This window comes from Haemaphysalis longicornis, unplaced genomic scaffold (genome assembly GCF_048455015.1).
Source record: "Haemaphysalis longicornis isolate Haplotype H1 unplaced genomic scaffold, Haemaphysalis longicornis Haplotype H1 scaffold_12, whole genome shotgun sequence".
Classification (NCBI taxonomy): domain Eukaryota; kingdom Metazoa; phylum Arthropoda; class Arachnida; order Ixodida; family Ixodidae; genus Haemaphysalis; species Haemaphysalis longicornis.
The window spans coordinates 27,325,589-27,349,209 of NW_027526225.1; the positions used below are offsets into that span (position 1 = coordinate 27,325,589).

The following is a 23,621-nucleotide window of genomic DNA, read 5'->3' on the forward strand; positions in this document are numbered from 1 at the left end:
ATTCAACTGCTCCAGTGAAGGCACATTTCACTTTCGCGTTTTACCGATTCCTCTAAGAGAGGGATTAACCACATTTTTTTTTTCAGTACCGCGCTCACGGTAATATATTACCAGAAAATCCTTTTGTGCAATTATTTGAACTTGGTTGTATGTATTGCTAGCGTTAGCTTGAAATAGCGCGTCCCCTCACTCTGTAACGCCCATGTCGCTACGAAAGCGCAGAAAAGCGGTTAAAGCTGATTGCAACGCAGGGTGGGTCGGAAAGGGGCACAATCTGCCGCCACTGATTAAAGCAAAGCCAAGGAGATTGTCCCTTACATCGGACGGTATTGTTCTCACGGTGATATTCTGCCTCGCGGGGTATGTTATCGTAAGATAGGGAGTTAAAGGAGTGCGACCAGAGAGAGCGGCTGATACGTCGATAAGATTGGTGGGACCGCATAGGCGTGTACGGAGTATTATAATTCTTTCGCTCTGTCGCGGAGCAGGTGACTGCACGGACCGTTGATTCTTACGACCCCAGGCAAGTATTAAACTTTTTCGTTGAGCGACACAAAATCAAACATGGGCGCTAAAACAGGACGTAACTGGTCGAACTGCATCAAATGCGCATAGTGAACAGTAAATATATGACTTTTAATGGTTAGTGGCACCTAATCGAGAGTTTTCGATCTAAGTTTGCAGTTTTTTTTAACATAATAAGTGGTTCCTGGTTGTATGAAGGCGTTACAGAATTTTGTATTACAAAAATGACGTTATAGATTTTTTTCTTTCACTTAATACAAAATACGGGGAATTATCTTCGGACAAAGTTTTAATTGAGCATAAAAATACGAAAATTAAAACATTAAAACGACAGTGATCGGATTTTGATGACCTTGCGGTCCGCAGACCGGCAGTTCATTTGAAATTTGCCAAGGTGCAATTCATTGGGAGAATTGATAAAGGCGGTAGTGGGGCTAACTTTAAGGTTGAATCCATTGTAAGTCATCTGACAGATTCTTTAGGTAATTTTTGTTACATTGGCTGCACTGTAAACTCGATATGACTATCCGGCTTTCGTCACTTCCTTCGTCACTTTTATGGTAAATGCTTCAAAGGTTCTTTTTTAATATGAATGATGCCGTGTTCATACAAAGCATATGTGCGGCTCTTCGCAGTTTCTAATTGTTCTTATTCAATGTGTTGTCAACCTGGGCTTGTAGATGTTGTTGTGCTGCTGCAATTCTCATAGGTAATGTGTTTGCTGTACCAAGTAAGGATTTTGTTAAAAAAAAACAATTGTAGGCCGCGTTTGCGATTTATTGCTTGGCGATTTCATCCCAGCACATTTGCCTCAATTTGGAAATACATTTGAGTAGCACATTGAGAGACATCGTTTACACTATTGATATTTTTCAATGCTTCACTTTGAGTCGCCATGCATATTTTCATTTGAACAACGACAGTGTTGATACTCAATGTGACTGAAAAACAGCGCGAATAGACGAAAACTCAAGAAGAAAGACACAAACATGGCGCTGCACTCAAAATCAAAAAGAGGAAGCCCGTTTTAAGAAAGCGCGTTAATTGTTGAAGCGCCGGTCCAACCCTTCACTCAAACTTCTCGGGCTCACAATCTTAGCTAATACCAAGAATGACGATACAGTCTGCCACCTTTGTGAAGTCACAGATCAAGTAACCCAAATGATTCGCCGTATCACCATTAGGCATCGAGGCATGAAAGAGAAGGACACAGTGCGCTTAGTTCAAGCATTCGGTACATCCCGACTCACCTTCATCACACCCTACCTTGCAGACATTGGCAAAATCAACCGCCTCATACGCAAAGCCCTCAATCAGGCATTATGGTTTACCTGTGAGCCCGCGCACAACAAAACTACTTCAAATGGGTCTTCATAATAATATAGAGCTTATTGAAGGACACCTCTCGGGTCAACGACTTCGTCTGGTACAAACACAAGCAAGACGTACAGTACTTCGCCACATCAAGTGGCCCTGCCCAGAACATACTCATCTTGTTCCAATACCAGACGCCTGGCGCAAGCACATTTCCATCCGTCCTTTTCCAAAAAACGTGTACCAGGACCTTCATCAAGGTGAACGGGAGTCGCGAGGTCGAGCTCATGAGCGAATACATGGCAGCCGTTCCGACATTGCTTACACTGACGCAGCCTGCTACGAAGACAATTGGACAATGGTGGCTGTGGCAACTTACAAAAATGCCCTTATAACCTGCGCGTCACTCCCGATGTCCTCCGCGAGGGAAGCAGAAGAACTTGCCATCGCCCAAGCCATCACCCAACGCTCTGCAAGGACTGTCATCACAGACTCCCAAGCAGCTTGCCGGAATTTGTTGTAGGGACGACTGGCTCCCAGGAGAGCTCCAGATACAACACTCAAAAGACCAAGTCAACATCGTGTGTACCCCTTCTTAATCCTCATTGACGGGTAACGATTTCGCCCCTCAACAGGCTCGCCGGCCCACCGAGCTACTGAGTTTCCGGAAGCCCCCACAACTCTCCTAGCCTACCAAGAAATCACCCACTATTACAGGATGACAAGACAGACACTCCCATGCAGACACACGTCACTTAGCAAAAGCGAAGAAATTACGCTGAGACAAATTTGAACATGCACTTTCGTACAATGCATTTATTGTTCCCGACACAGTAAGCAGCCCATGGAAAAATTCTGTAATCAATTATGTACGATCCGCCATATGATTGTCGACTGCCAGAAAAACCCCTTCCAAATGCCCTTTCCCCTGAGCAGTGAGAGATACTGTTGTCTAGCGGTCGCCTGGAGAACCAAGCAGTACTTGTAACCCGAGCTATGACGATGCGGTCAACACATGGATTCCTGAACTAAGGATACACTCCTACCTTTACAGCTCAATAAACGTTTCATCTCTCTCTCTCTCTCTCTCTCTCTCTCTCTCTCTCTCTCTCTCTCTCTCTCTCTCTCTCTCTCTCTCTCTCTCTCTCTCTCTCTCTCTCTCTCTCTCTCTCTAAGCATAGTTTTTGATTCTATAGTTTTTGAACAGCCACCTCATTGAAACACTTCTCAAAAACAACCTTCTATTTTGTTCGCATCTCAAATTAATTTTTCAATATAGCTCCTCTCGTCATGTATTTTTCACTGAAAAATCATAGAATTTATTACGGACAGCATGCTATGGACGGTTTGAAGGAACCATAAAGACAAAATACATGTTTGGTTCATTGAAAACATTGCGTTGTCCTAAGAACAACGACGCAAATGTTAGTGCAGGTAAACAGATGAGCGCATCGGCGGTTCACCCGCCACTTTCTCTAGAAGTCCTAATGACGTCACAGGAGATTGTTCGTGTTATTGGCGGCCTCCCACCAAACCCGCCGCCAAGGAACAGGACTGTGACTGTAGTGGCGACTCAAGTCCGAAGTGTGATAATGCCACTTGAACGCCGACCTACAGCTAGCACACCGATAGCTCCGCTTTTATTATTGATACTGTTACACCCTCGCTGACGCTGTGTCGCGCGAAATTTCGAAGCTTGAAAATATTTCGTATCTTTTTTGGTTAATACAAAGCCTTTGAGAGCTGCAGGAGTAGTGTTAAGTAACCAAAGGCCCAGTCGAAAATTACCAGAAAAATGTATGTAGTTTGTCGTATTTTAGCGTGTGGTACTGTCGTCTTGTCGCATTCTTGTCGTGTCGTGATTTTGATGTTCTGTCCTGCGTCGTATACCTGCCCTGATTTCGATGTTCCATAGTGCCGAATTTCTGTCTTGTGATCCTGATGTTCCGTCAGTAGTTGAACATGGTTAGGATGTTATGGCCCATTGTGGAGAGTAGCGTAAGTGGCAGTTCTGTTGTGACTACAAGAATGTTTGTAGATGAGAAAATTGACTTTGTCGTTACGACAGAAATGTGTGTCGTAACAACAGATGGTTCTGTCGTAACAACAGGACTTGTGTTGTCACAACAAAGTTTTTTGTCGTACGACAGGAATTCTTGTTCGGTTTTCGCGGTATTCCTGTTGTGATTTTAAACTGGGGGCCAATTCTTTTAAATTGAAAAAAAAAAAGTTGCATTTGGCCTTGATGGTCCCCCTAACGGCTAAAATGTCGGCTTTGCTTGCGTTTTTAACATAGTCTAAACGTCCCAAAGCACCTTGCGTATTTTTGTCTTGAGCCATGCATCAGCGATAATTCAAGAAATAACAGCCGGCAGCAGCGGTGTGTTCGCATAAGAAAGGAGCTGGCTGAGTGCTAAAAAAAATGTTAGTTTGAAGTGAGAAAATTGTGAAAATGAATAAGATGCCTTTTAATTAAACAGAAAGCACGTCAGACGGGTTGGACGTAAACTTGGAAAAGCGCCTGCGCACACTATAAGCGTCAGCTTTCTATGAAGGCGGCAGATCTCAACTTCAAGAAAAATGAATGAAGTATATAGAATAAAGAAGCGTAAACAAAAAGTGGAGAAAAGATGACCAAAGAATTAATTTCTAAAGAACTCCGGAGCCGATTTACTCAGTTAAAGTGGATGCAAAGCTTCATAAATTACACCGCGCATGGTCAACATCCCGCGCAAGGTAAGAAAATCTAGAAGTATTTATTTTTGTCATCACTTGGTAATGGTGACCACTACGGTTTTGTGATTACTTTAGCAAGCTTGGAAGGACTCGAGTTCTATTCCGGCAGAGAAACATATAGGTGTTTCCATTCCCCTCCCGTAGAAGCCGATGTATGGACGGCAGACGAGAATTCCGCAACCATTGCAACTTAACTGTGAACTACCTAATTAAAAAAATTAATTAATCTCGCCATAATGGTAGAGTCGTCTTAGCGGCTAATTGTCACTTACTGATTTCGGGGTATTTTCGATAAAACAAGAGTTACAGCCGTTTTCTGCAACCGTACTGCTCCTCTAGATGCCCTTATTTATACTGACAGATGACGGGATCTCTGTAACGTTCGCAGCTTCCCACGTAACTAGTTATGACAAGTAAATTTCTCAACGCGTTCTTGAGGCTTTCGTAGCTGCCCACGCGGGAAACCATTTGCCACTCGATTAGAGGCGTGTGCCCGGTCGAGCCTGACACGAGTTCCTGGTTCTGAATTCCTTCTCCACTCGAGCCTCGATTCGAGGAGGCCCTTGAGAGCGATAAAAAAAGCCTTGCGGGATCCTCCACTCAGCCGAGTCGTGGAAACACATGAGGGCAGACTCGGAATACGGCCGTAAGTCTCGGCCTCCTTCCCTCAGGGAAACAAACATCTCGGTGTGCGCCATCACTGCGCGGTCGCCATAGAAATCATAGGCCGTTTGAAACACGATACGTATACATTTGAAGCTCTCTACAGTCAAAAGGCAAGATCGAGGGAGCCAAGGCTGTCTACTGGGGCCTTCCTCCGCAATGGGAGGGCGGCCTGTGTTTTTGTTGACGGTCCACAAAATACACCGAACCCTAGCCATACGCAGCTTCTGTCTAAAAATCGACTCAAATCAAATCAAAGTTTGTTAATTTCTACAAAATTAAAAGGATACATAACGGTGCTGCAGAAAGAGGTCCCGGAGAGGGGCACTGCATGCCAAGGGGACCGCTTAAAACTGAATGTATGAATCTCCTCCCTTAATTTAATGGCCGTGGTATGAATAAATTAACACACTAGCGGCACAGCCTCATTGATTCATGCAACGTTTTTTGAGCAAATCAACAAAAGCAGTTAAAAATACATGCAAAGTATTATTCTATACACTTTTTGAAGAGACGGCCTAATTCAATGTCAATTCAATGTATGGAAGGGAATAACGGATGGGAACTTTATCAATTTAAAAGGTAAGCGGTCTTTTTTGGCATAATTAAGCTATAAAAGGGTGATTTCACGCATGGCTGGCAATCGATGTAAAGAGAAGCTCACGCTACACTGCATGTTTTTACGGTGGATGTAGATTCCCTCATCGTCCGAAACTTCGCGCGAAAGGGTCGTAACCACGTCTTCCGCCTCAACCGTCGCGTTTACATTCGAGGTTCGCACAGCGAAAGCGCTCCTACTGGCCACTACGCAAGCGCAAAGAACGAGATGATCGCGTGAATTGGCACTTCCCTGCCACCAGTCGCAGGACTAATTCTAGACCAGGACAAATTTTAACAGTGGAGCTGTTTAGGCCGAGCAATATCCGTCCGTCGCACCAAAAAAAACCCGAAGTACGAGAGAAAGTGGCGAGGAGGCAAGTAGCCCACGAGCAGGTGTTCGGAGTGCGCGGCTCAAGAAAAAATGTGGCTAGGAGTGTCCCGGGACTCGAACCCGGGACCTATACGCCGTGAAAGCTGCAACCTAACAACTGGGCCACCTCAAAGGCACAAGGGGTGCGGGTTAGCAGCGGGGGGAAAAAAATAACTTGTGCAGCCAATGCAGAAAGAAAAATCAGCAGTGGCTTAGCTCGGCTATGCCAGGATATACGTAGCGTGAGTTAAGGTTCAGCTGGTTATTCTCAGCTTTCCTGGTTGTCATGCTTACTGCTGCTAAAACGATTTCCCATCCAATCCAATCCAATTTAATCCAATCCGATACAATACAATACAATTTAATCCAATCCAATCCAGTCGCGGCGGCGGCGGCTCCGGCGTGCCAGCTGTGCGCCGTGAAACGTCACTGCTTCTCGCGCATGCGCAGCAACACGAAACTGCTCAACCTCGGCCAGTCTATCTCACGCTACAAAAAAAAAAAAAAAAAAAAACGAATCCCGTGGTCGGAATCAAACCTGGGTGCCTCGCGTTATGAAACCGGCGTCTCTTCCATCGAACTACGATCGTATTGCGGACGCACTGCGGACGCACAGCATTTCCTTTGTAATCGTAGCGCCGCCGTTGGCTTTGGACTTGGTCTCCGGTTCTAGCGCGTGCTGACGCGGTCCACTTTGGGAGAGATGTGAAAGCCTGCGGACGAAAGGATCCGGGCCTGCCATTCATGGAGAACTTCCAGCGGCAAGTTCGGAAATCCAAGGGATGTGCAAGGGTCTCCGACTAAGGGAGAGGGGTCGCTAGCTCTTTTGTTTCTGCAGCCCTGCACCACTGTTGCAATGGACCTTTTCCAGGAGAGGAAAAGCGCTCGTAGCGGCAAATACGGAAAGCACAGTTGGTGGCTCTTTCAGCCATGGTTGCTGGTGACTCTGTCTTCCAATATTGATAATCACGGAGCACGCGCATGTTGATAGAAAAGAGGCTTTCTTTGCAAGCGCAACGCGCTCCGCTTTACTGACTTCATGCGCAAGGTCGCTCTTTGAGTGCGCTGTTGACGAAATTTCGGAAGTTTTCTTTTGCCAGAGGTTGACCGTCCGATGACTTAACGCTTTTGCAGCAGCTCCCGAATGCGAACCAGTATGTATTTGTAGTTAGGACCGGCGTCCATATCACGTCCGTCAGAAGCGGTATCTGCGATACGAGCGAGCCACCAAGAGTATAGGCGACGCCTGCAAGCGAATGCGCAGATAGTGGGCGTGGAAAAGGTCCATTGCGCCGATTCTCTTCTTCAACTGCAAAGTTTTCGAGAGAGCTGTAGTACATCTTTCCTTGGTAGCTGTACGGCTGCGTTTCAGGGGGATGCCAAACATTGCTTCGCATAACGTGTCATTCATTGTCGCGATAAAGGTGGCCACGTGTGTGCGCATGCGCACGTCTTGGTATACAGTCATGTGCGCTTTTTCAATACACTTGTCGTGATTCTGCACCGGTCCTGTCGCTTCATTTTTTCAGTACCATCCTTGTGCGCAGTTTTTCTTGTAAATGTGCCACAAAAGCTAGCCCAACAACATGCTGTATTTACTAAGTAGGGCTGAAACCATACCCCCTCCGTAGATGGCTATGCTTCACTGCATGACACACAATAGAGGAAAGCCAGTTTACAACGCTTATACCAGCCCCTTCAACGTGGGGTTTACCTTTAGGCGCACATGCATTGCGGAAAAGACATTTTATCAAAGCGGAAGTATAGCCGCCTTGTAAAGTATGAACGCCAAGGACCTTCTTTTTATTTTTATGATTTTTTTCGCATGCTGCAACGCGATGTGGGAGACCGTTACAAAAAAGGGCTCTGCGGGCAGTTGTTGATGCTTTTCCCCAAGAAATAAAGCCTTACTTCAGGAAGTACAGAATCTTAGACATAGGCAAATTACGACAAGACCGGTTGGCATTAAAAGTCTATAGCCAATACAAAACAAGCAAGGACATATTCACTATGAAATATCCCGAAAAGACGAATCCCTATGAAATAAGAAACCAAATGATAGCGAAAACTCGCGTAAAGAGAACTTACGGGGACAAACTGTTGGTTCTACAAATACCCAACCTACTTAATCAGTACCCCACAATATCTGGTCTACTTCAAACTACTATCTCGCTTCATGAGCTTAAAACTAAAACTAAAACATTTTTCTTCTTCCTGCGTAGCAAGTGTTGTGTGCGTTTGCACTCGACAATTATTTCGTTCTTTTTCTCATGAAAAATAAAAAATTTTGTTACATCATTTGTAACTGCAAGAGAATATTGTTTATTGTGTCTTTACTTATGTTGCATGCAATCATTTATATATCTTTGAAAATGTTTTTGTATCCAGTTGCCTGATGTCAATTATTATTGTATAAGGAGTTGGAATTGTGCTTGCCAAAAGTGCTAGTTATCTCAGAATATTTGTCCAGTTGTACCTATTGTTTGCTTGATTTCTGCTAAGTTGACTTGCTTGGTTTTGCTATGTCTTGTAAGGGTGGCCTTGTCACCCGATACAATTCTTGTGCAACAATTGTCTCGAATAAATGCAAACACAAAAACCACAAGCTTACACTGATCCCGCTTAAGTCGGCTTCAACTCTAAACACAAATGCATTGCGGGGAAGGCATTTTTTTATTGGCAATAAAAGCCGTCACATCAAGATATGGAGGCCATAGGACCTTTTTTTATTTTTGTGTTTTTTTTTTTCATACGCATAAGCTTGTTGGTCTACGCTAGGTCTGACGCCGAAGGCGATCTGTAGTACCCTACTCATCGACAGCTTCACTGAACAAGTTTAAAAGTTTTATGGGCTCGCGCTTGTGTTTGTCGTGTTTGCCGTCTTCTGTTTGTCATCTTTCTGTGGTCCCTGTTCAATCGCGCTCTAAGTTTAACCAAACAGTGTATTCTACTCACCCTGTTTAGATAGACGGATTGCGCACGGATAGATACGACATATTGCCCTCTGGTGTTTATTTGTGCTTCACGTTTCCTGCGTCTGTCCGCTCCAAGCTTTATTATCTTACAAGTGAGGCGCCCGTTTCCGTCTCTTCCTTTTGTATGCCGCGCGGGCTACCTCCAATCGCCTGTCGTCAGTAGATACAATGTTCGTCTTTGATCGTCAGGGTTCTGGGTCTGATTCACTGGTTCTCAAATAATTAACGCCGAAGGATAAATGTTCGCAAGGCAGACATCACAGCATTCGATTCGCCGACATTCGCATGCGCACGTCAGGTTGTTGAGTGCTTCGTCGCCGCTCGTGTAACCTTCGAGTTCACAGCGGAGCACAGCTTCGCTCCAATAAACTTTGTTATTTGAAAAAAACCTCCGTCGTCCCTGGCTACAGGGATTTATACACACTCCCCTAACACCCCACACCCCCCCCCCCCAGAAGGACTTCGCCCCCCCCCCCCCCCAAAAGATTCCACAACCACAAGCACCCTGCCTAGGGATTTATACAACACCCCCCCCCCCAAACATCCCACCGACACCACCCCCCAAAAAAAAATCGAAATTCTGCATAAACCCCTGCCTGGCTACGTGACAATATTCAATTGGTTGATAGCTTTTCAGCACATGCTTTATGAAACCACGAAAAGTACACTAAGAAACTCGCATTAGCCGCTGTACACACCAGCCTAAATTTTAACCCCGAATTTCGGAGAAAGAAACTTCAACCTTTCTGCAGCGCTAAAGAAAATAGCAGCAGTTAAGAAACAGATATTTGAAAAAGCTAACCTTTGCTGCAGTATTCTGACGTCGTACCGAAATGATTGATGTCGTCTGCCAGGTGTTTTCTTTTCGAGTGTTGTACGTTTGCAATTCTAATTGAGTATCTCAGGAATTCTGCCAATTTAAGTCATTTTGCCGGCACTGCCTCTGAAAACGCTCTTCTTTCCCCGTGAAGGTAAACCTTGTTCACGCTGCAAGCATGGAGTCAAGTCTTTTGGCGGCTGCTTCAGAAAATGACGGTGAGTCGATGCGATTAAACGTTTTCTATTGGCGTGCTGTTGTTAATTGTTCTCCCTCTTCAAAAACACTGGCTCATATACGGCCACGTATACAAAATGAAGCTGGGGTAAGTGTCATCGCAGAAAAGGTTTTTCTTACGGCTTTCAGTAGCCACCGTTAAAATGCATGCCGACAAAAATAAATACAGTAAAAGCTCGTTAATTTGAACTCGCGGTTCATTCGAACTTAAACTTCATTCGAGCAGATGCCATTGTCCCGGCACAAATCTGTATACTTCAATGAGGGAAAACTCCCGATAATTCGAACGCGTCGGTATCCAGAACGGTTAATTCGAACTGGGATCCCCTGGTTTCCATCACTCCTCGCAGAAGTCGGCCCAGAGTGATTACAATGTGTTGCTAGTCTACGCAAATAAACCCTGCCATGTAAATAAACGTGCTTTCGAGCAGAAACGGCGTCATTATTTTGACATTACGGCTCGTTGCTCACGTGAAGGCATGTCGGTGCCTGTTTTTGGCGTGTAGCTGACTGACCAATTACTTTCGTTCGCTGTTCGAGCTCCATGAACATTATTTACCAAATTGCCTGCCCCGAACGTGTAGTAGCGCCTAATTCATGATAACGAGACCAGTGGTGGCTTATTTGTGTTATGCCCGCGCAATGTGGCGCGATTTTCATTCATTCTAGCGCCCGCCCGCTAATTCGAACTCCGCCTAATTCTAACAACTTTATGTTATTCTAACAACTTTATGGTCCCCTTCGAGTTCGAATTAACGAGAGAGAGAAGGAACTTTATTTGAGCCCAAGCTGGTAGAAGGAAGGGGGTGACAGGGAGGAAGTCACCTAGCCTTCTCCGTTAGATTTCGGCCATGAGCCCGTGGGCCCTAGCGGCATCTTCCGCCAGCTGGACAAGTAGTTGTTGTAAGTGGGGGTGAGAGCTGGGCAAGGCGGCCTCCCATTGCTCTTGAGTCCTGATGTTTAATGCTCTGTTAGGTGAACGAGGTTTCTGTGGGCATGCCCATGTGATGTGTTGTAGGGTGGCTTTGTCTGCACACCACTTGCATATGTCGGAATGCGTGTCTGGGTAATATCGGTTGTAGAGAACAAGGTTGGGGAAGGTGTTCGACTGTATTCGTCTCCACGCAACCAACTGCCATCTGTTGAGGTGCAGTGTACTTGAGGCGGCTCAACCTGCAGTGGTGCGTAATCTCCCTGTCCGTGGCCAGCCTGTCTCTGCTCCCCGTGAACGTAGGCCCGATGTCTCCGTCGAGGTCAGCCTGGTTGCCGAAATCTCGGGCTGCCTCGTGAGCCAGTTCATTCCCCGGCAGGGACGAGTGCGCTGGTGTCCATACAAGGCGAACATGCCTGCATCTGTCGCCAACAAACGTCGAAAGAATTTTGGCCGCTGGCAGGGATATTCGTCCCGCCAGGAAGTTTCTTATTGCCGTCTTGGAATCAGAGACAATAATTTTGGCTTCCGTGCTAGCTATTGCGAGCGCAATTGCCGCTTCTTCCACCACCTCAAAGTGCGTCGTCAAGATTGTGCTCGAGGTCATTGAGTTTCCTTGCTGGTCTACCACGGCTACGGCCACAGCCGGTCGGTCGTGATAATCCGCAGCATCCACATAGAGGACATGTGGGTTCTCGCACAGCTGCCGGGGAAGTGCAGATGCTCTGGCGGTTCTTCTGTCGATGATGATTCGGGTGCATATTTCATGGTATGGGAGAACAGTGGATGTATCATCGAGTGCTGTCATCCAGAGAGCATTTGATACCGTATTGAGAAGCGAAGGGGATGCGCAGGGACCTTAGAATTGCGCGGCCAGTCTCGCTGCACGAGAGCCTGTGCAGCTGCGCCATCCTTTGTGCTTCTACTAGCTCTTCCAGGGTATTGTGCACCCCGATTGCTTGGAAGCGCTCCGTGGGTGCCATGACGGGTATTCCTACAGCTTGCTTGTAGGCTTTCCGGATGATGCACTGAAGCTTCTTTATGTCTGCTCTTTTGAAATTTAGAAAAGGAGCCACGTATATGATGCGACTTTTAATAAAAGCATGAACCAGGCGCAGTAAATTTGCCTCCTTGAGGCCATGGTGTTTGTTAGCTATGCGGGCTATAAGTCGGCTGATTTGCTCCGCACTAGATTTCAACGTGGATATAGTAGCTGTGTTGGCTCCATTTGCTTCAACATGAAGGCCAAGTATGTGAATGCACTCGACACGTGGGATCAGGCTGCCCTGTATATACACTTGAATGTTCGGGATGTCTTTCTTTCTTCTTCCCTGTTTGGGAGGTTGGTAGAAAAGGATCTCCGATTTTTGAGGTGAGCAGGCAAGACCTATGGGGGTGATGTAGGCGTTGACTGCATCGGCAGCTTGCTGCAGCCTTTCCTCCAGGTCCCCATCACTGCCTCCAGTCGCCCAGATTGTAATATCATCTGCGTAGAGGCTATGGTGGATTCCCGGGATAGCCTCTAGGAGTGGAGGCAGCTTGATCATGGCGACGTTGAAGTTGAAGGGCGACAGTAAGGATCCCTGTGGTGTGCCCTGAATCCCCATCTGAATGAGCTCCGATTCAAATCCTCCCAGGGTGATACGTGCCGTGCGATGAGACAGAAAGTCCTTGATGTATGATGCATAGGCACGGCGCCCGACTCCAAGCTCGTCCAGATTGTATAGAATGGCATGCCGTTGTCAAATGCCTTGGTGACGTCCAGTCCAAGTATAACTCTAGTGTCAAGGTCCGAACCTTGACTGCCCAAGATCTGGTGTTTTAGTTGCAGCATAACGTCTTGCGTGGAAAGCTTGGGCCTGAAACCCACCATCATGTGAGGGAACAAGTGGTTCGTCTCCAAGGGCTTGTACAACCTATTCAGCACCATGTGCTCCAGACGCTTGCCCAGGCAAGACGTAAGAGAAATAGGCCGTAAGTTCTCCAACTTGAGTTCCTTGCCCGGTTTCGATATCATGGAGATCTTAGCTTTTTTCCAGGTGGGCGGGATTTGCCCTCGTTCCCAGCACTGGTTTATGTACCGTGTGAGGGCGGCTATGGAACGAGCTTTTACTGTACTCGCATGAAAAATTGCCCCGTATTCGCACTACGTAAAGCCTTTGTCGAAATTTTCCAGACAAAACCTAAGCCTTCCGGACCACAAAGAATGCAAAGAATAAGCTTACAAAATGTCTTTATAACAGTAACAAAGAAAGATGTTTTTCGTAGCTTCCCGACCTAAAACGTTTTAGCTCCGCTCGAGACGTGAGCTTGTGGATTGAATTTTTTGCGGCCCGTGCACTTTTGTCATCGCCTAGAAAATTTTTACAAAGACTGTACGCCCTCTCACTTGTTAACTGGGCAGATAAGCATCCGCGAACATCGCATAAAAGGGTAGAAGCAAGCGGAAGGCACCGTACAGTCGATGAAAATTTTGGCGGGAATTTTAAGTTGCATGCCTTCAACTTTACGTCAACGACATTCAGTTCATTCTCGGTTCAAGATGCGAAAATATAGACTGCACAGGTCCAATGAGAGGTTTATCCACCCTTGAGCTTTCTTTCATTTGACTCGATTCAATGCAAGAAATCTGGCCATCTTCGAGCTGCGTCCGACAACAAGTTAATTAAAGAGAACAATCGAAGAAATATCAAAGTTTATGATAGCAACTCTTAAAATTTCCGTCCGATATCTGCTCTAGCAAGGATGAAAGGACAGTCTAACGAAAGAAACAGCACCTCTTTTGCCACGTGGAAGTGGAATTGTCGTGGCATACACGGAAACACGGAACTGCGATAATTCAGATGCAACGCATACAGCACAGCCCCTGCAACAGCTCGGGAAGAGACTGGAACAATAGCCACATGGCCGGGCTATCACCAGCACACACCAGCTATCTATGGTCAGCCACGTCGCCACACTCACCCTCAATACAAAGAGCTATTGCAAGCCCAATAGAGGGCAGTGATATCGACCACCACTTTCTCGAAAACCAGGCAAACAAAGTCTGTTTACGCTAAATATCTACAGCCTCTCAAAGGCGTCAAAATACTACTTCGGAAATCCCTTTATCAAGCACGACAACCACAGCCTGGTTGTCGTTGGAGGCTTTAAAGGCGTAAGCACATGCAGCAATTTTGGTGAGCTGCGTGAAAAAGCAACCAACTCCTCTTCTACCGGGAGCAGGGGTACAAGCGAAGTTTGTTCAACTTTGCGGAACCGCAAACCAATCCAATATGACATCCCCGTCAAACCGAATGCCCAGTCTTTGAACAACCACAATTCAACCCTCGACCATTCCCATCCCTTGTCTTTCCGCTGAGCTTGACCCGAGCGCATATGCCCCGCGTTTGCGTTTCGGTATGTGTTATTAGAGAGTTTTAGCAGTCCGTCTGTTACACGCCGCGCTGGCTCAGTGGCTAAGGCGTTGCGCTACTGAGCACGAGGTCACGGGTTCGTTTCCCGGCCGCGGCGGCCGCTTTTCTAGTGGTGGCGAAAAGCAAAAAACGCCTGTGTGTACGAGATTTCGGCGCACGTTAATGATCCCCAGGTAGTCAAAATTACTCCGGAGCGGCGTGTTCTACGGCGTGCCTCATCGTCTGCGTTGTGTCGGCGCGTTAAACCCTACAATCAATCAAATCAAGCAGTCCGTCTGTTCCGTCGTTTACGTAGTTCCCGTGTTTACCGGGACCCGACTGCGCCTGCGCGCGCAGAAGGGTGAGGAGGGAGGGCGAGGAGGCTCAGCCCACCGTGACGAACACACGGGCACGGCGAGGGCCGGCCCGCGGAACTAATCCCCTCTACCGCGACGAATGCGCGAGGGCCCGACGGGCCCCGGTCAACACGGTAACTATGTACAACACGGAACATACGGAGTGCTAAAACGCTCTATCGTATGTCCTGCGTTTGTTCTTCGCTGGAGCGTACTAGGTGTGGCCTACCCATCGCGCATCTGGAACGCGCGCGGAGAGATATAACCTCTTTTAGATGCGAAGCGTCTCATGCTCGGGGCTGTGTCCCTCCCTCCCTTGTTGTCGTTGTCCACCGTCCGCACTCTACTGCGCAAGCGCGTCTCTTCAGCCCCGTCAGCGTTTGGCCTGACGTCAGCGCAGTCCACTATAAATAAAAGAAATAGTTAGGTGGCGCCCGGTTTTGATTCCACGACTCTCTGGCCGCAACGGGAGGCACGTGGCGCTCTTCCCGCCAAACGGGAGCATGTGCTACGAACGCGCCTTATGTCCTTCACTCATTCAAACTACGTCAAGAAGCTACTGATACAACGAAAACACACGAAGCTGAACGTCAACGGAAACGATGAACTGAAAACTTTAGAGGAAGATGTTGAATTTCCCGTGTGAAAGCGGTGGCGGGAAGCGCCACGCGCCTTGCAGCTCAACCAGAGAAGAGGACGGAGAGGGCGGGCAGCGGGGTAGGAGCGTGAGCACGCAATAAAGAAAGACGAGAACCAGGAGGTGTTCGATCAGATAACGCTGGTGTCGGTCACTTCGCTGCCTGTACATTTCTCTACATTTCTCTACATTTTTGTGTCTCTACATGGGGGTTCACACTAAGTTCCCATTCGTGCTCCGATAAATGAAACAACATAACGGCAAAACAAGGGAACCTACATGGAACCCCATGATGCTTCGCATCCTCCTCATGGTTCCCCACGGAAAGATGGTGTAATTTTTCCCCAGTCCGCAGGGAGGGAGAACCTGTGATTGGCCGGGGGTATGGCGTGATCTGGCGCGCCACCAAGCAAGTTTTAAAAAATCGTGTACCACTTCGCCTAACGACGACGGTGGCTGAACGCGAAACTTTCTCGTGATGTATTCTTTGGTTGGCTAACCCCACACTGCGAGTGTGTGCTACTCTGGAAGTACGCAACACTTTCCCAGAATACCCACAGCAACTCTCGGGCGTGCACACCCCTCTCTCAGCAAGAAAGAGGAGCGCTATTGGCGTCTCCTGCAAACGAACACATTTCCCCATCCGCGCAAGCTGCACTTCATCTGGCCTACGCAATACGACCCGCAGAGTCGATTCTGCAAAGCGCCCTGCACTCTATACCGCATGGTGTGGTAGCGCCAGCTCAACCCCTCACTTTATGCGATTCCTCGAGCGTCGAAGAACAGCTTCGGCTGATTCACCAAGCTGAGACGGCTGGACGCTCCAACAGGCTCCTGGACTAAGGAAACCGACCACTTGGCTTTTTTTTTTTTAAAGTTTACTCCCTCTCTCTCGGGTGTGCCCTCCGTAGGCCTAACGTTTGGGTTTGCGGTGTACGGCGCGAATCGGTACCTTCTCCTTGGAGTTCGCCTCGACCTTGTCGAAATGGAGCAGTCTATGGATAGACGCCCTGGTTCGATTCCTGCCACGGGAAGCGGTTTTTTTTTTTTTTTTTTCACTTCGCCCACAACCCTTTATCATCATCGTCAGAGACAGTTGGCTTTCCTGCTGGGCGTATTGCCGTGGAACGGAATGAATGAGGACACTAAAGCTTTGCTTTAAAAACTTGTTCAGTGAAGGTACCCTATTCACGCCCACGCGACCGGGTGAAGCCGGGGAAGCCGGTTGGCGGCCATCTTGCCCCAGGCAAGAGGCAGCGCTGCTTGAGCGCAGACAACGCATCCAGCCATGCTTCCGCAGTGGCGTTTTCGAATGAAACGGGGTGGTTAGTGTAATTTATTTTGCTACTTCGAGGGACAAATTCATGGTCCTAAGATAATCTTGAGAGTTATTGGTCCCTTTTCTAGGCGTTCAATGTTTTCAAGGAAGTGGGATCGCGATTCCATGTTGGAATTTGTTCCCTTATGTGGGTGACATTGGCCTAGTTTTAAAATTGTAAATTATGTTGCCCAAGCTAAGACCAAAAGCCAAATTTGTGTAAGTCCGTTATCGCGCTAACCCCCGACAGATTTTTTTTTCTTTTTTTTCCTGCCCAGCTCTTTCTTGGGCCTTTTCTTCCCCCATCCCAAAATCTCAGCACAGAAGCATGTAGGCGACTGTAAACGACAGCAAACGTCTCTGCTTTTTCAATAAAGAGCCTTCTCTCTCTCTCTCTCTCTCTCTCTCTCTCTCTCTCTCTCTCTCTCTCTCTCTCTCTCTCTCTCTCTCTCTCTCTCTCTCTCGATATTTCGCTAAGATTTTTTGTCATGTTAGACCAAGAATAGCTGCACAAGGCCATTTTAGCGAAATTACAAATGAGCCGTACGCTATTACATATAGCAAATACGCATTACAACCGTTCTTTGCTGTAATGCGTATTTGCTTGCAACAATGTCGAACTGATGCACACGGTGGAAGCAACAAAGGGGTACATGAATTTTTATTATATACAATTTCAATTCAAGCACACACAATAAAACAGCACCAATTCACATGAAAACTGCCTGATTCTCACAAAGCAGGCTATCAGGCGACCCTATACAAAAAACACACCTAAAAATTGCAAAAAATATACAGGGGCACACCAGCTGGCCCGTTTGCTTAAACGCTGTTTATCATCTGTCATTTACAAATTTTTAAATATTCGTACCCTACTGCGCGAGTTTTGTCTGTTAATTTCTTTCCAAACGTGATGTATCCTGGTTTTTTATTAGAGGTTGGCAGTCATCTTTGACAAAACGTAAATGTGATTTTCGAGTGGATCGCAGTCTGACAGATGAGGCTCTGTTGGGAATCAGCCATCCCGACGCTGTCACCACTGTTGGGACTGGGCCCTCTCACCGCAGCCACCACTGTAGCGACGTTGCCTTGCTCCGTCCGCTATCGACGCGGCGCAGAGCGGAGCTACGAAGTTCTCGAGCCTACGAAGAGTTGAAGCAACATTTATATGCAGTATTTACAAGGGTAACAAGATCGTTACATGGCTCGCACAAAGGCGACAGCACCTCTCCACTCGGTGCTTCCGGAAAGTACCGCCGGTAAGTGTCTGCGGACGGGTTTTAAATGCAGAGCATTTCTCTAACTCACGATGTCACCCGGCGTTGGCGTGCCTCGGCGTCCGCAACAGCCGTTCCAGGTGCGCCCTCTCCCCCACTCCTCCTCTCCCGCATCACGCTACCCTCCTCGCTCTCAACAACAGGTCCGCACCCCTCCCCCTACACTATATAAAAAAAATAATACTTACCGGCGCCTGGTTTCGATCCCACGACCCTGCGGGCGGAACGCAAGGTACATGGTGCGCTACCCACTGCGCCTCAAAGCCGACACAGAATGGAAGGCTACGAACGCGCCTTATATCCTTGACTCATTCAAACTACGTCAAGAAGCTGCTGATACAACGCATTCACTACCTGTGGGCGGAACGCGAGGTACATGGTGCTCTTCCCACTGCGCCACAAAACCGACACAGAATGAAAGGCTACGAACGCGCCTTATATCCTTGACTCATCCAAACTACGTCAAGAAGCTGCTGATACCACGCATTCACTACCACCAACTCCCCAAACACTAAACGTTAATGCAATACACCCACCCCCTATGCGAAGCATTTACTCGAGTCCCCCTCGCGGGGAGATGGCCCTTTTTTATACTCCCGGGAGTCCGTTGCAGCCACGAGCGGTTTGAATCGCTCCGATCAGGACTCTCGCTGGCCGAAGTTTGAAATCCGACGAATGGAGGCGAAGCGGTTGCGTCAGCCGAGCCGCCCCGACGGGGAAAGGGTAGGCGACGTCTTCGCCGTCTCCGCGGAGCCGTCTCCAGGCATGTAGCGGCCTGTCGGTTGCCGGCCGTTCACCCGATGCATAATTCGGCCGAGCCGCCACGACGGGAAAAGGAGAGGCGATTCTGCGGCGATGCAAGTTTGGGCCTGTCGGCCGCGGGCGGTTTGGGCTGGTTTGGTCGAGGCGTGAATCGGCCCAGCTGTTGGCGCGCCGCTCCGTGCAACGAATTTGGGCCGGCCGCTCTGGCACAACAACTCCAAGTCAGCAAATAATTCTTGTTCAGACATCCCTGTCAACACCCCTACTATTAGGTGATCACTATTTGCATGCAACGATTTTAAGTATTTTCATTGAACCTGTAGGGCACGAAGCCCTTTCTCTGCAATGCGGCAGACCTTCAAGACGTCTTTCGATGGTGCCACGAGACCAACGTTTGTTTTCACAGCTGCGAGTGCTGGCAGCTCACTGGACAGCACTGCAGAGCAGCATTCATCGCAGGGTGTGCCTACACTTCCCGTGCCGCAAATCCTGCTATATATGGCACTACTGCGCCGACAGCAGGTGAAAGGCTTTCGGGGAAGTCCACCCTCTGGGTGTACTAATTACCACCGTCAAGTGGCTGCAACAGCGATGATCTTCTTAACGATGCGGAAGACGTTGGCGACTCAACGGGGCTAACGTCACTTGGTTGGCAGAAAACATATCACGAGAGCAGTTTCCGGCCTCTGCTAATGCAGCTTCTGTTCTACAGTTAAGCCTGGATGTAACGAGCCTCTATGTAACGAATTCCTGGATTTAACGAAGTTTTTCCAATACCCTTTGTCAGCCTGATTTAAGCCCACGCGTTTGCGACCTGTATGGAACGAAGGCGTTGCGACGGTGATAACGAGTTCGCTACACTGGTGAGCCACTGTTTTTCACACTTTTCTTTATTTTCGCCCGCACGGCAAACTTCTGTGCGTCCCCAGTGTGAGTGCGGTGTCGGATAGGTACTAGGCCTGCCTGTCGGCGTGAAGTCGCGCGTCTCAACTGGTAACGCTGACGCTGGTGTCGGTTCGTCGGTGATGCGTTCTGCTGCCAGAAAACAAAAGTTTTTGTGTTTTCAAGTGAAGCTTGCAATTTTAAATGCCGTCTCCGCCCGCGAGGAAGAAGAACGTCGCCGCCCGGTACGGTATCCAGCTTGCACCCTCTTAAAGGAGCACTGACACGAAAATTTTATGTTACACTTTTATTGCTTCTATCGATGCCTAATGGTCTGGCGAACCTGAAACAGCACTTCAAATACTTCAGCCCGCGATAGTTAATTACATTGAACGGCCTGAAAATCGTTTGTTTCAAATTCCCGTGCTTTCATCCCGAACGGCGCATATGACATAATCCCGGCCTGACCTCACCGCTTTGTGCGGACGTCACTGGAGCCCGCTTGAGAGGGTGTTGCGCCCGCTCGCCACTGGTGGGGCCGCGCGCGTGAAGTGACGTCACGAGTTTTTGACGAGCGCTGTCGCGTCACTTCTTTTGGCTATCATGGGCTGATGTCACGCTGATGTCCATCTGCTGAGCGCCGCTCCGCGCGCTCCTCCGTCGGCGCGATAAATGATATCCTATTAAAATTTGTTCTTCGCGTCGCAGGCCGCTCATATTTCAGCCAGGGTATTCTGTTGAGTGAAGGAAGCGAAGTGTGCAATAATATTAACGCCGAAAATTGCTGTCAGTGCTCCTTCAACAATTTTGATTTCGGCAAAGAGCATCAAGTTCCCGAAAAGGCGCCATTTCAGCCCAATTTTGGTCTTTAAAAAGGGTTAAGGCATCGAAAAGTGTCAAAAGGCAAAATTTATACTTAAGCGACGTTTGTGAACGCGGGGATAAGGGACATTGCTTCTTGGAGGGCCGTGAAGTGACTAAGTTTGTGGGAAAGCAGCAGGCGCTAATGAAGCATTCTTTCCCTGTGAAATAAATCCTTAAAAGTTAGTTCACCGTCACTGATGTCTAGAAAATTGGTTTCGTTTATGCGTCATTCATGAGAGCCTTAACTCGAAACCTGCATGCAACGAAAACCTGGATGTAACAAAAAATTTCGATTTTTTGTCAACTTCATTACATCCACGTTTAGCTGTATTAAGATATAGGCAGCTGTAAATTAGCGGGCAGTAGGGTTGTTGTTATGGCCGCCCTTCCCTCTTACGCAACAAAAAATGTTTACAGGTGGTCTTGAGACATTTTGTGGGTGAGCAAGTACTGTAGCTTCCCTGCTGTTACAAGCCCATCAAGAAGTGCCGTGACACTGTGCGTACAGGTATACCAAGTCCCACAAATCCCGTTTTCCTGAGGCCCTTAACCACTTGTTTTCCAATGATGCGTATGATGCGTATGAATGATGCGTACGGCCTAGCATGCGCATCTTTGAATTGCAGAAGCTTTAACGTGAACTCGCTAAAGTCGAGTGCGTCTGCCACAGGTGAACTGAGCGTCTGGACTGCATGGCGAACTTTCATCTTGTGAAGCGACCTGGGGAGGGGCGAAGCGTGCAGTGTATAAATGTATTCTTGGCCCCTTGGCGTTTTAGCCCACGGAGATGGAATCGCTGGGGGCAGAGGTATACAGCTTTGCTGTAAAAATCTCGTGTCTTTGAAGCACGAAGCGTCTCAGCGTGAAGCGTTGGAAAACGAGTGTCCCGGTGTTTTAGTACCGTGGCTACATAAAACGACGACGACAACGACAGGAGATGCCGACAACCGAGCCCCTAATGGGCTTCGCCCTAAAAAACGCTTCACGTGGCCGGAATCGAACATGGGTTCCTCGCGTTATGAAGCCGGCGTCTATCCGATTGCTCCATTTCGACATGGCAGAAGCGGTTTGGAAAACTCAGACAACCAAAGAGCCCATCACGAGGAGAATGGTGTTGTTCTGCGTGCCGTTAGGCCTAACTTTACATTTTGAGGTTTTAGGACGTTAGGCCTAACGTCACATCTTGGGGATCAACACCTCAAACCGGGGCCCACTCAAAAAAATGTTCACTGAACGACAAGCAGCACGTACCGACTAGCGCCGTAGACTCCAAACCCAAACGTTAGGCCTACGGAGTGCACACGCGAGAGCTGCTGTGGGTATTCTCGAAAATTATGCGTACCTCTAGAGCAGCACATACTCGCAGTGTGCGATTGGCCAATTAAAGAATCCGTCACGAGGAAGCCTCGCGTTCAACCATTGTTAAATCTCCCGCTGGGTATGCGTCAGTAATCATGAGCATCATCATCATGTAGGTTTCCGGTGTCATTAAAGCGATCGTCCCCATTTTGCGCAGCCATGGCCAGGATCTCGCTTCCGTCGTTCTTCCGCTACAACCATCATCGTTGATAGACGGAAGACTGCGTGGTTTTTGAAGCAAAGCTTTAGTACTTTCGTCCAGCGGTTTGGTTTCGCGGTTGATGCGCAAGTTAACCTTTTGACCGGAGACGAAACCCCAGCGACACATCCCTCGAAGCGCATCGCGTGACTCGCGTGACTCGCGCAAGACCCCGTTTTAAGGTAGGTCACCACCTTCGAAAAAAAAAATTTACAAGTGTAGCCCAAACCTTATAATTATATTTTGGCTTGTGAAGCTTATATAGTTGGAAACTTTAAGATGATAAAACTGCTAAAAATATCTAACAAAAAATTTATATAAATAAAAATGCGCGAAAATATGCATGTTGCGCGAACAGTCATAACTACAAAATGGTAGGTGCAATTCAAACACGACTTGGCAGGAACGTAATGAAGACAATAACCTGTGCATCTAACCTCCATAAATACCAAATCTTTAAGCTAAGTTGCGTAATCATAAAAAGACTGAAAAATTTGATATCACGTTTGGGTTTCACACAACTGACAATAATATTGTCACGTGGCCAAAGACGACGCAGTTGTCTTCAAGGAAAACAAGTTTATTGGAGCGAACTTGTGCTCCTCTAACAACTCAAAGAATAGACAGGTGGCGAAGCAGCACTCAACAAAGTGAAGTGCATAGGCGGGCGTCGATGAATCGAATGTCGCGGCGTCGGCTCCGCAAGAATTTATCTTTAGTCGCGAGTGTTTCTGGAACCGTCGAATTACATCCAGAACAAAGAAGATTATTCTAGGCTGTTCACGTTAGTTCGGAACGCTCTGCCTGTCAGAAGAGATAACACATACGGCATAGAAAGAAAGAATGGAACACGCGCTTCGCTTGGCACACAAAAACACAGATAACACAGATCGGCGCAGCTGGGCGGTAAAAGCAAAACACAAATAAACAAACCCATTGCATGGTTAGCGGCAATATAAAAAGTTACCAATATTTTTCAGTAATTCTGCTTCATTGCATAGCTCCATATATAAAGCAGCACGCAAATTTTCGTACGAAAATAATTACTTGAAGCAAAATTATCACTGTTCCCGTAACTGATGCATATGCGAAAAATCAAGTTTTGAGAAAAATGGCTGTGAAGGTTTACACCTATTGTACGTATAATGAAAAACAGTCGATGCGCCTAAAATCCACCAGGCTCATAGCTTGCTCCCCCCTTGTAATCGGCAAGATCTCCTTTTGACCGAGCTGAAGCGCACATATTTTTTTTTGTCTGTTTTGCGTCTTACAGTTGACTCACATGCGGCCTTCGTCTTACGGTGACGGTCAGTGGTCAGGCACGCCATCCTCGTACTATAACTGTAACTGCAAGGTATAAAGTACAATAACTGTCTCCTTGCAAGGCTAGAACTTAATCCGCGA

The 23,621-nt window shown here is 47.6% G+C and overlaps 1 protein-coding gene across 4 annotated transcripts in view; it reads left to right on the forward strand.

The window, feature by feature from the left end:
- The first annotated feature begins 454 nt into the window (after positions 1-454).
- The window catches only part of LOC144162516 (protein disabled-like), an 89,296-nt gene continuing 66,129 nt past the window's right edge, over positions 455-23,621 (forward strand). For 3 of the 4 annotated variants that reach the window (XM_077693078.1, XM_077693082.1, XM_077693080.1), the window contains exons 1-2: positions 455-523; positions 10,155-10,218. In XM_077693078.1, coding sequence (XP_077549204.1) covers positions 10,179-10,218 — 40 coding nt within the window. In that variant the 5' untranslated portion in view covers positions 455-523; positions 10,155-10,178. The remainder of the gene's footprint in view (positions 524-10,154; positions 10,219-23,621) is intronic. The other variant, XM_077693077.1, reaches the window with a different exon arrangement.